Below are 12,704 nucleotides of genomic sequence, written 5' to 3' on the forward strand. Positions count from 1 at the left end.
AAAAAAAAGAAAGAATTAAACAAATCCTCCATATCTTTAATCCTACAAAGCAAGTTCCTAAAGTGAAATAAGAATTGGCCAAGATTCTAACATTTTATTATGAAAATTGTCAAGCATACAGAAAAGTTGAAATATTTTACATTGATCACCTGTATACCCACCACTGATACTACTAAAAACTTAGCATTTTACTGTATCTATTCTACCCTACATCTGTCCTTTGTCCGTCAGTACATCTTTCTTACATTTTATTTTATTATAAGGCATTTCCAAGTAAATTGCAAAAACATCAATATGCTTCCCTATAAATACTTCAGCATGCAAATCATCCTTGAATTTTAATATTTGTTTATAGTTTTTCTTTTGATGTGATATTGTGTACAGTGCATATACCTGTCTAACCAAATCTTATGTCAAAATGTAAAGGGTTTGGTTTTTATAAGCTTTAATCATTGTCTTCATTTGTGATCCAAATTAGCATTAGTATGTTATTTGCTGAAGGGACGTATAGTTCAGAACTTCCTTAAAGTCTTGATCTTCCTACTCCCACACGTTCTTTTGACTGTCTCTTTTGCATATTCTGTAGCAGAAAAAAAATAATTTTTTCTAAATGTTTTGCGGAAAGATGATGACTAAGATTGGTTTAAATCCCCAGCTATGCTTCTCTATCAGTTCTAGCTAGTAAAGCTAGTCTGTAGGTTCCAGATAGGTCATTTAACTTCCCTGAGCCACTGTTTCTTCATTTCTGTTACAGGGCTGGTAACCTCTCTATAAAGACTTAGGAGAACAGACAAGATTATTCTTTTCCTATCATGTGTGAGTTGTAAAATGGTTTCCCTGTGGGAAATGCACTGTGTGGCCTCTGATTCGCACTTCTCTCTTCGTTTCAGTTGCCGCAGGTGGACTTTTTTGATTATTCCAAGCTGGTTCCCCTGGACCAGCGCTGCTTCATCCAGGCTGCTGACCTCCTCATGGCCGACTTCAAGATGCTCAGCAGTCAGGACATCAAGTGGGCCCTGCACGAGCTCAAGGGACACTATGCAATCACCCGAAAGGTGCTCCCCTCGGTCTTCCTATTGGGATCACACCTCTTGACTACTCCTTCCCGTGATAACAGAAGAAAGAGTTCAGCTTGAAGAGATTGGGATGGTTTATGAGGGCAAAGAGCTAAGGAATTTATCAGGGTAAAGAGAAATAGACAAAGGTATTTGCTGACCAGGAAGAACTGAATGAAAAAAATAATAGATGAGAAGCAAGGAAGTTCTGGTTTGAGCATACAGCTCAGAAGGTAATACATTTTACCATGCAATGCAGATGACTGGAGTAGGGAAGTTGTGTTCCAATCCTGCTCCTTCCAGATTTACTTTCTCACTTGGCTCAGGTCACACAGCCATCCCCAAGTGGCCCAGTTTTCAGTGCCAGGAGGTAAGATCTTTAAAGAGCCCAGGGGCACAGTAGCGCCAGTGAATGATGGTTTGCATCAGAAGAGAGTGGGTAGCTACTGACAGCTCCCAGTATTTTGTCCCAGGGCCCTAAATAAGACACCTCTTAAGGGCCTCTGTTCCAAGGGTTAGATGGGTATTGGTTCCTGGTGAGTAGCACAGACACGCTTCATTCTGTGGAGTACACCGCACAGTGTCCATTTAGTAGTGGCAGTCAGCCACATGGAAGAGCAGGCACTAGCAGAGTCCTTGGCTTACTCCTCTTGGTCTCCCTTGCTACCATTAAATCGTGTTCTCCTGCTGAAGTTTTTGTAATTCCCAGGAAACTGATTTTTTTTCCCCAAAGGATAAACAAATGTGGAGTTACTTTAATGGTTAAAATACTCATTGGATCTTACCTAAAGGAAGGTGAACCCAGCTGAATGTGGCTCATGCTGAGGTTCCACCTCTAGTAGATTGCCAAGAAGATGACGGCAACTATCAGCAAACTCCTAATTGTAGGTTAATTTTAGGAAAAATTACTCTCAAGGGAATAGAGTTAGTGCTTTTTACTTCTGAATCTCATTAAGCATGCTGTATAATAGAGAATGCCGGTACCGTCATTGAAAAGTGAATGATATTTCCCAAAAAAATAATGAACACAAATCAGAAAGGGCTATTTCTATTTCATCCTCAGGCTCTGCCTGGCGTCTTTACTGCTTTAGTGGTTCCTAGGCAGCCCCAACAAAAATTCAGTCAGCCACTGGTCTGGGGTGGGTTGGTCCCTGTTGGTAACATTCCTACCCAGGAATGGGAACCCCCTGGGACCCATGGAAGGAGCTGTGCCAGCAGGTACGCACCTCCATGGCTCATCATCCCACAGCCCACTCCTTTGGGTGGGAGGTTGTAGGGTTTTGTGGCTACGTTGCAACTCTTCTGGAGACTGGACAGTCCTTAGGCAACTTAAAGATGGGGATTTATCCGTTTGCTCTCCCGAGCTTCCTCCTATTGCTTTAATCACATGATTCTTTGTGACACTATGTCTGCTTTAAGAGCTACCCCATTCTCCTTCTGTATACCTTCCTTTCCTCGTTTTTCTGGTCCTTTATATTTTTTATGGTATCTGCTTGTTTGGTGGGTAGTTTGGAAATTTATATGGGTTTTGAAATGGAGTGGGTTTGGGCTGTTTGAATTACAGAGGGGTGTTTAACAGGAAATAATGTTTGGTGGAAGCTAAAACACAATGTGCCCAGTTAAAATTTAGAACTTCTCCCTCCTTGCTGTCTGCAAATGGTACATGAGAGCTCTGTCCTTTAGAAAGTGACTGTCATGTAGACAGGGGAGTAAAAAACTTTTTTTAATTACAGAACTTTTTTTAATTACACCAATAGCACAGATTCTCTAGGCTGCCACCAAACATGATTATTTAGGGGAAGTCACGTTCACTATGGAGACTGGTGCATTTCCCTGGACTTTTTTTTTTTCACATTTTTATCATAAACATCCTGCACATAAAAGTAAAAGATTGTGTTATAACAAGCCCCTGATCGCCCGTTGCTAAGCTTTATTATCAACTCATGCTCAGTTTTGTTTCATCTCTACCCTACCCATTTTCCTCCCTCCCAGACAGTTTTGAAGCAAATTGCATACATTTCATTTTTTTATCCACAGATATTTCATTGTTTAAAAGATAAAGATAAGCTTTTTCAAAACATAATCAAAATACCATTATCATACCTTCAAAATGAACATCATCAGATAATCAAGTCAGTGTTGACATTTCTCTGCGTGAGTCAAAAATCCTTTCAACAGCTTGTTTGGTCATCAAGTTCCAAGTAAAATTTGTTTATTGCAGTTGGTTGATTGTTACTTAAATCTCTTACGATCTGTAGAGATTTGTAATCTCTCCTTCTCCACACTTTATTTTTTCTTGTAATTTATTTTCTGGAAAATGAATTGATTATCCTATAAGTTTAGACAGTTTAAGATTCCACTGACTGCACCCCCATAGTGTCATTAACTTGTCCTTCTGTCCCCTGTATTTCCTATAAATTGGTAGTTAGATGTGGAATCTTGATCAAACTCAGATTTGTTTTTTTGGTTTTTGGGGGTTGGGGTTTATCTTAAATTTTAATTCCAGTTCTGCCACTTGTTAGTCTATAACTTTGAGTATCTTAATGCTGAGCTTCAGTTTTCTTTTAGTAGATAATGGCTGTCTTACATATCTATTACCATAATTAGATAACAACTTATATAAAGCCTGAAACACATGCCTAGCACATACCAGGTTTCAGTAAATAAGTTCCCGTCCCTTCACACTTTTTTTGTGTGTGCTACAGAACAGTTTTCAAGCTTTTGTACTGTCATGATAGTCCTTAGCTTAACAGTATAAGAGCCTTCTGGTGACTCACTCTCTTAGGTTTGCAGCGCTGAATTCAAGCTGGAGAGGGCTGTGACTCAAACAGGCCTACTCTGATCTGTTCCAGTCTGCAGTGTGGACGCCCGGTGTGCAGGGATACTCTGTCATGTGTGTGTGTACACGTGTGCAGTTGGAGGTATTTTAGCTCAGCTCTTTTTATGGGAGTATCCTCTGGGTAGGCTTCTTGGAGTCCCCAGTATAGCTGCAGAATTTCTATGCCTTTTAATTTTTTTCTGATTATAAAGCTCTGTAGGGACAAAAATCCTGACTCATTGCTAAGTGTTTTTTGTTTGTTTGTTTTGAAATGGGGGTCTCACTGTGTGGCCCAGGCTGGTCTCCTGGCCTAAAGCAATCCTCCCACATCAGCCTCCTGAGCAGGTAGGATTACAGGCATGCACCACTGTGCTAAGTTGGGGGGGGTTGTTTTTTTTGAGGGGGAGGGAGGTGTTGGAGACAGTCTCTCACTCTGTAGCCCCAGCTAGAGTGCAATGGCATCATCCTAGCTCACTGTAGCGTCAAACTCCTGGGCTCGAGTGATCCTCCTGCCTCAGCCACCCAAGTAGCTGGGACTACAGGCACACGCCACCATGCCTGGCTAATTTTTCTATTTTTTGTAGAGACGGGTCTCACTATGTTACTCAGGCTGGTTTTGAACTCCTGGCCTCAAGTGATCCTCCTGCCTTGGCTACACAGTGCTAGGATTACAGGCATGAGCCACCCCACTCAGCCTGTGCTGTGTTTTGAATGAATAACTTCTAAACTGGAGGGAACAGGTAAAGCCTTAAAACTCACAGCAGGAAGTATTTCTCAAAATGAATATTTGTTTTTATCAGAGTAATTATTTCCATAATTTCAAAAATCACATAGTGCTAAAATGCTTATGTATAATTTTTTAATGGCAGGCTAAAGGCCCCTTCTTCAGGCTTTTCCTCTACTCTCCCAAGGCAACTTTCAACTCTTTTACCTATTTCTTTTATTTGCCTCCATATTTGTGAACATATGCTTATGCTTGATTCATCAGCTTTCCCAAGTACTTGTAGCTTTCCTTGTGGTAGATGGGGATCCTGAGTCTTACACACAAACTCACTCACACTCTCTTTTCAATAGACACAGTGTTAGATCCAGTTCCCCTCGGCCCCAGGAACAGAGAGACAGAGTCACCGAGGCTGCAAATGGCAAAGGAGTTTATTGGCTAGCTCGAGCTAGGGTCCAAGTCCCAGAGCACCAACGCAATGGCCTCTTCTAAGGGCTAGGACCCCGCCTTGGGGTAGAGGTTAAGCTTTTATACCTTTTTCTGTTTTACACACGACACCCAGGTTGCACATGACACGCTGGGCACCCCCTCCCCTCCTTAGTTCATTGGTTCCTTTAAAAGTGGCTGATCGTGTTGGCTCCTGATTGGCTCCTTTAAAAGTGGCTCCAAGCCTCGGGGTTTTCACGCTGGCGCCAATTGTGGTCAGCGTCATTTCGGGGAAAGGGCGGCCTCATTTCGGGAAAACCGAAACTTAGGCCTACTCCAGGAAGTTCAACCTGTCATGGAGTCACTCCTGCTCTTATTCCTGTTTCTGATTAACTACATTTAACAAACAACTAAAAGCAAGCACGGTCACAGAAGCAAATAGCGTTAGTTACAATCAAAGAGAGGACATTTTTCTAATCTCAAACAATTTGTTCCACACAAAACAAAGTACATTCTCCTACTATCAATTCCTGTCTTTCAACAGTTTCTGTTTTTAGAGTTTTCATTACTATGACTACGGAAATGTACACTGCTAGGGCAGGTAATGTAGTATGATAATGTTCTTTTCTTGATTTTTTTTTTTTTTTTTTTGGTGTTAAAGTTAGTTGCCTCAGTGTTTTCATTTGCTTTGATTTTCTGTTCTTTTGGTTTTGTTTTTGTTCTTTGACTCTCCAGCTAAATGTTTCCACACCCTGCAGCTCAGGTCAGACACAGTTGTGCTCATTGTCAGAGCTGCTAATTAATCCCTCAGTTCACACCCCCTCCCCACAGCCGCCTTCCTATGTCGGTCCTCATTATTCTCTGCCATTGCTGCATAGCTGTCATCGAGACTTGGATTCGCCATCATCTTGGGAATTCTCTTAGCCTTTCTCTGGGTTTATTCCTGTATTCTAGATCTGACAAATTTCTCTGTCTTGGTTTACGTATTCACTCTTGACTAATAGTTCCACTGGGATGAAAATTATCTCCCCTCCAGTTTTCTTGATAATTTGCCACAAATGTGACTACAGTTTTTATTCAAACAATTTGTGGAATGCCTTCCTCAGGCCACACACTAGGAATATCATAATAAACGACACAAGTCCCTTCACGAGGCCTAATCCCAGTGGCCTGGGCTGTCTTTTTAAACCTGCCTTTAACTTCGTTCTCCAAGGTGATAGTTCTCAAGGCTTCCACTCCCCAGGCCTGCTAGATTTCTCCCACCTTCCACCATGCACAAGTGACACCCATTGTAGTGTTTGCAGGTCATCCCTTAAAAGAACTTTGGCCATTGTCACAGATGTCCTAAAAATCTTAAGAGAACATTCAAGGATTTGTCATGATGGCTGGGCTTTCATTGGGTGTTAAGTCTATAAACAGCACCTTCAATTTAAACTTTCGATTAAAGTTCTTAAATTTTAGGAAGTGGTAGAGCTTGGAAAGTTATGAGATTACAAAATTCCTGATAGTCTATCAGAAAAACGACAGGATGGAAAAAAAAAATAAGCCAGGCCACGAAGAAGGCTTCAGAGGTCCCTGCTGGCCCAGGGACTGATACCTGTAGTGTCTAACATCGCCCTGAAAAATGACCTGTTTTTTGAGTGGCTATTTGACTTGCGAATGTGAACTAGCTGGGGGCAGAAAGGCCAGACAATAGAAAAGTTACTCGTGAACTTCTCTTGTTGCTAGGTTCCTCCTCCTGGGCATTTTGAGTACTTAACTCCTGGTGGGTACTGACCTAGACCTTGAGGAGCAGTAGAACAGTAGAACATTGTTACAGTTAAGTGTTAAGCGGGTGGTTCCGAGGACAAACCTAGCAGCACACAGAGAGTTGCAGAATCAAAGTTTATTCACCGGCGGGCTCAGGGGGGTCTCACCACCAAATTCTGAGCCCCATCTACCTGATTTTTTCCACTTTTATTAAGTTGGGGTGGTCCAAGGGGTGGGGTATCAGGTGGCTAATGCCCACCAAGTAATAGGTTAATTGATATATCAGGTAATAAGTTAGTATTATATTAATGCACCAGGTAATGGGTTAGTTGATGTGCCAGGTAATAGGTTTAGTGTTATGTTGATATGCCAGGTAATAGGTTAATGTGCCACGTAATAGATTAATATTATGTTGATGTGGGTCTTTCATGATGGGTCGGGATCTCAGGCGGCTGATGTGTCAAGTAATAAATGGGAGTTTTCTTGTCAACATGACAACCTAAAATGAGTGAGTGAGGCAAAGATCTCAACCAATGGAGGTTTATTAAGCCAAAGTTTCAGGTCACTCCTGGGAAAGCACAAACCACAGAAGCATCTGTCCTCTCCGAAAAGGGATTTGGAAACTCAGTATTTAAGGAGAGAGGGCATACAGAAAGAAAAAGGAGGGAGAAAGCAAGGCAGTGAGGCAAATGGTTACTTTCTGGAAATCTACATTTTACAAGATAAGTGAAGGTTTGAAGAGAAAAAGGGAGCAAAGGCAGAATCAGTTATGCAGATATCTCTGGGTGGGTGGAGGATCTTGTCTCTGTTCTGCATGTGGGAAGATGAGCTTGGAATCAAAAGTATCAGACTTTGATTTTAGGAGCTAGGCTTCATCTCAGACCTTATAGTAGGCCAGCTAGGAATATCTTTATGAGTGATCTGTGGGTGTGTATTCCATAGATGCCCAAGGTCTTTTACCTTTCCCTGGTGATCTGGCTAATGCATAATAATAATAACAACTATTCATTTGGAAGGGGCGCATGACTCAGCCTCCAGGCTGACCTTCCCTTTTGCATAAGGGGTTGCGGGGTGAGTTCTGAGATTTTTTATTTTCCTTTATAAACACAAAGTAGCTTCCTTCTAAAGAGCTTTCAATCTGCTTGGGAAAATGGAGGACAGGGGGGAGACATGATTAAAATAGTGTGATGAGTGTTCTAAAGCAGGTGAATAAAGCTGTTGAGTGCAGTAAGAAAGAAAAAAGATGTCATTTGAGCAGAGCGTTGAAGGAAAGATGTTTTCACTGGAAGAACTATACACACAAAGGCTAAGAGGCAAGAAGAATAACTGTGGTGCCTTTGGGGTGCGTAGGTCTCAGAAGGAAGGAATTCTCATTCTATAATCTGATTATATCTGGTCTTCTTAATTAGGCCTTTAGTCAGTATTAAGTGATGATTGATAATATGTTAGTAACTATTAAAGTAAGATTTTGGAGACTCCTTTAATTTATAGTCGACATTTTTTAAGATGCAATTTTCTCACAAGTACCAATTTATGTCTGTATTACATGAGACTGCCACCTGGAAATGGTGTTTAAGTGGGACCAAGGTAATGACCCTCCTAGGCACGTGGTCAGGAGCCTCTATGTGATGTGGTCAAGAACCCAGTGCACCACTACCATTCAGGAGCTATGAGTTCCCATGCTAGCCTGTTACTTGCTGGTGAATGACACCTACCCTTTAATTAACTCATTTTTAAAATGTAGCTTAAAATAGCCAGTGTACTTCCTTTCCTGAGTTTTTGCAAAATAGCAATAGTTCCAGGGTGGGTGTTTACCTTTAGGTAAAACTTGGTAGATATTAGTAGTCTTACAACTGAGTACAAAAATGTGACTTTAAGATTAGTGCCTAAGGGCCAGGTGTGGTGGCTCACGCCTATAATCCTAGCACTCTGGGAGGAGGAGGCAGGAGGATCACTCCAGGTCAGGAGTTTGAGACCAGCCTAAGCAAGAGCGAGACCCCATCTCTACTAAAAAAATTAGCCGGGCCTGGTGGCACATCCCTGTAGTCCCAGCTACTTGGGAGGCTGAGGCAGAAGCATTGCTTGAGCCCAGAAGTTTGAGGTTGCTGTGAGCTAGGCTGACACCATGGCACTCTAAGCCCAGGCAACAGAGCGAGACTGTCTCCAAAAAAAAAGATAAGTGCCTAAGATTTGTGGGGAACACCACTGGTAGTAGGAATTTCAGAAAGAAGAAATAGAAAGCAAGGAAGTGGAAATAAAAAGCCACGTTTCTGCAGCCATGGAAGGAGTTGGTAGGAGAGGTAGAAAGGTAGCAAGGCGAATTTTGCCAGCTTTTGATGGGGTTTCACTGAATATATCTGTGAGGACAAGATGATGTTGTCAAAGAAAGAAGTTTTAGTTCCAAGACTGGCCTGAACTCAAATCCTAACCTTCGCTAAGATTTGACACCTGGGGCAAGTTCTTTCTCCTCTCTAAGCCTTGCTTTCCTCTACTATAAAATAAATAATACCTGCCCCAGATGATTATTGTGAGAATTAAATGAGGTAACAGTAGAAAAATCCAAAAGGAGGGTGGGGATAGAGATAAGGTGAAAGGATGATCCTTCCTCTTCTGTAGCTCAAATGCTTTCTTTTGTTATCATTTCACCACAGGGATATATAGCCATTCATCTAGAATAAACAGATTCAGAATGTGATTATTGGCAACTTGCCTATAACACATACATATCCCCTGTAAACTATTCATTATTCCACACATGAGTATTACATGCAAAGTGTGCAAGTTACCAAAGATAACACCTTGAGCTCTCTGGTAACTTCCTTGTCCTCCAGAGGCTCCCGCTCTAGTGGAGTAATAACATGGAACAAAGAAACAAACAAATACATATGTAATTGCAACTGTAGTAAAGATTTTGAAAGAAAAATGTAGGGTCTTTGAAAGACTGAAACAGGAGGCAACCTAAGGTAGTCTAAGGAGTTCCTGGAGAGCCTCCTTGAGCAAGTGACATTTAATCACAGACCCAAGTAGGAGTTAAGTGAAAGGGGGAGTGGAAGATGTCAGTGTCATTTATGGGGATGAGGAATACTATAAAAAACTGGTTTGGAGGGAAAGCATCATGACTTCAGTCTGGGAAACATTGTTTGCCAGTGTACTGAGTAGCTCCTGGGAGACATTCAAGTGAAAGTAATTCATTGGGTGGTTGAATGAACTAAAAAGGTTGGAAACGTGGGCTGGAGATGGGATTTTGAGTCATCAGTATATGGAAGGTCACTTCACCAGCCTGGATGAGGTACCTAGAGAGAGTATCAGGTGGGAAGAGGGGACTCCCAACATGTGAAGACCAAGTAGAGGATGGCAGAGAAGAGGGAGGAAGTTGGGAGGGAGAGCAGTCCACGTTATTAAATACTGCAAGAGGGCAAGTGTGATGAGGACTAAAATGTAGATGGTAGGCGCAGCACCTCGTTGGTTAGTATGGATCAGCAGGTGGAAAGGGAGGGTAGATGCCAGACCGAGGCAGCTGGAAAGCTCATGCTCATGGGGAGTGAGGTGGTGAGAAAACACATAGACAGCTTCTTTGATAAGCCACACAGCTACAAAGGGGAAGAAGAAAGAGGGGCTGGCAGCTGATAGGGGGATGAGATCAAGGAAGTCTTTTCTTTTTCTAAGATGGCAAAGATGAGCACATTTACATGCCAAATAGGAAGAAAGAAGAGAGGAAGAAGCTGAAAGAAAAGGAACTATCACCAGTATCGTAATTTTCAGCTCCAGTGTGCTGCCGGGGGGCGGGGGGGGTGGATATAGGTGCACCGAAGAGGAGTGTGGGAAGGAAGTTAGTGGAGTCAACAGGGAGTGTTGACCAGAGAGGCAACGTGGAAGATGTGCCTACAGAGTATAACTTAGCAGCCCTTTGTCCTGTGATTTAACCTCCACTTACACGAGGACAGTTGGGCAGCTTTTATCTTCCTGAGTCACCCTTTAATCTGTCAGTAAACATTTTGGTTCCACCACAGAAACAGTGTATAAAAGAGAAAATTAAAACAGTGAAATGCTGCTTATTTATTTTGCCACCACCTGTTTCTGGTAAGCCATGCAGGAAAGATAGCTGAGACTGAGTCAGAATGAGACTTGGGAATTGCCGATGTTGCACATTTTCTGATTTTCCATTTACAGAGGTAACCTTTCCCTTTCTCAATTTTTAGGCCTTTTCTGACGCCATCAAAAAATGGCAGGAGCTATCACCAGAAACCAGTGGAAAAAGGAAGAAAAGAAAAGAAATGAATCAGTATTCTTACATCGATTTCAAATTTGAACAAGGTAATGACAAACTATGTGTTGCTGACAGTGCGTGAAGCTGAAATGCCAGCCCTTCCCTTCCCGCGCAGTCAGTGAAGGGAGTCAGGTTACAGGCTGCTTACTAAGTGCCCGGCCAGGCTAGCTCAGGGAGTGACTGATGGATACTCTCTTGACAGCACATCGAAATCTGTAGAAAGTAGCTGCAGTTGTCAGCTTCCTTTTTCCTGCTTTGGATACACTACAACAGGAAAATTTTGTGCAATGTTAAAGAATTCATGTGTAGAAAAGTGTTTGGGGACACTGTTAAGCTTGGGGAAAAACTGGTCCTGAAGTCTTGGTGAGAATTGGCTGTATCATTAGTAAAAACTACCTAGAGTAGTGATTGGTGGCTTACTGCAGAGGGTCACTTATGCACCGGAGAGACTGGCCAATAGCCATGTGTTTCTCTACAATCTTGTTGTTCTTAACTGATGGAATAACTACTGAAAGCCCTTTCAAAGAGGTTACTTCAAGTCTGAGCCCCCAAAAGGTAAACTTGTCAAGTTTTATAACAAATTTCATCTGAGTTTCTGGTGTCCAATAAAAGAGTTTACTGCAACTTTTTCTGTAGAACATGTCATAAACAGGAGTAGTCCCCTTTTCTCTTTTTTTTCTGTCACATGTGTATGCAATTGCCAAACTTGGTTTCAGGTATCACTAAATGGAAACTCCCTGAGGTAATTGTAGAGTTGGAAAGTATCTGAATTTCTGAACTCGTAAGGTTCTAGAAGAAGATCCCCGAGGCTGTGACTCCTGGGGTCCCTTAGCCATGTCTTCTGACATGACATTCTCACTGGTCTGTGGCAGAATGAAGCAGGGACAGTGTGTAGGTGGTTTTTCATTCAGCTGGATTTATCCACAGTTTAGACCAGGCATGCTCGTACATAGCCACACAGTCTTTGTTTCTGACTTCTAGTGGTGGAGAAAGTAAAATACTGCTTTGTAAGGTGGTCCACTCCCTTGCTGGTCAGCTCTATCTTTTAGAAAGTTCTTCCTTTATATCAAGCCACAATGTACCTTCCCAAAATTTCCTGCTATGGTTGTAGTTCTTGCCTCTAGAGAGACTCCTCATCTGGCTATTGCCCCTTCATCAGCCTGACTGACCTTCTCTGCATGTGCCCTTTGCTCATTTGTCAGGGTCTCTTTGAAATTCTGGGTGTCCGAGTCTATATGTCATATTCCACGTGAGGCCTGCTCCATAGAGACAACAGTGGGATTCAGATTCTGTGCTTCCATCCACACGGCCTAAGAATACCTAAGCTTTCAAAAATCAAAACACGTTCTGCTACTGGCACACGTTAAGCCTTGATCTTAGGCCGAATGCAGTGGCTCACTCCTGTAATCCCAGCACTTTGGGAGGCCAAGGTGGGAGGATTGCTCCAGCCCAGGTGTTCAAGGTTGCAATGAACTATGACCACTATGCCACTGCTAAAAAGCCTTGGTCTTTACGCCTATGTTTCTGTTACATCACATACCTCTCTCACTCTGTCTTTGCTACATCTCACATTTTTTTCCTATTAATTTCATCTTACTCATTTCAGTCCATTGTTTTAGGTACAGCCCTTTAATTTGGATACTGATTCTTTTTTTTTTTTTTTTTTTT

At 42.1% G+C, this 12,704-nt stretch overlaps 1 protein-coding gene across 1 annotated transcript in view; it reads left to right on the forward strand.

The window, feature by feature from the left end:
* RNF216 (ring finger protein 216) overlaps nucleotides 1–12,704 on the forward strand; it is a 155,272-nt gene that overhangs the window by 46,388 nt on the left and 96,180 nt on the right. Inside the window, exons 7-9 of the mRNA XM_012638905.1 lie at nucleotides 891–1,055; nucleotides 10,969–11,110; nucleotides 11,753–11,778. Coding sequence (XP_012494359.1) covers nucleotides 891–1,055; nucleotides 10,969–11,110; nucleotides 11,753–11,778 — 333 coding nt within the window. The remainder of the gene's footprint in view (nucleotides 1–890; nucleotides 1,056–10,968; nucleotides 11,111–11,752; nucleotides 11,779–12,704) is intronic.

The sequence above is a fragment of the Propithecus coquereli genome, unplaced genomic scaffold, assembly GCF_000956105.1.
Source record: "Propithecus coquereli isolate 6110/MARCELLA unplaced genomic scaffold, Pcoq_1.0 Scaffold137, whole genome shotgun sequence".
NCBI classification, from domain to species: Eukaryota; Metazoa; Chordata; class Mammalia; order Primates; family Indriidae; genus Propithecus; species Propithecus coquereli.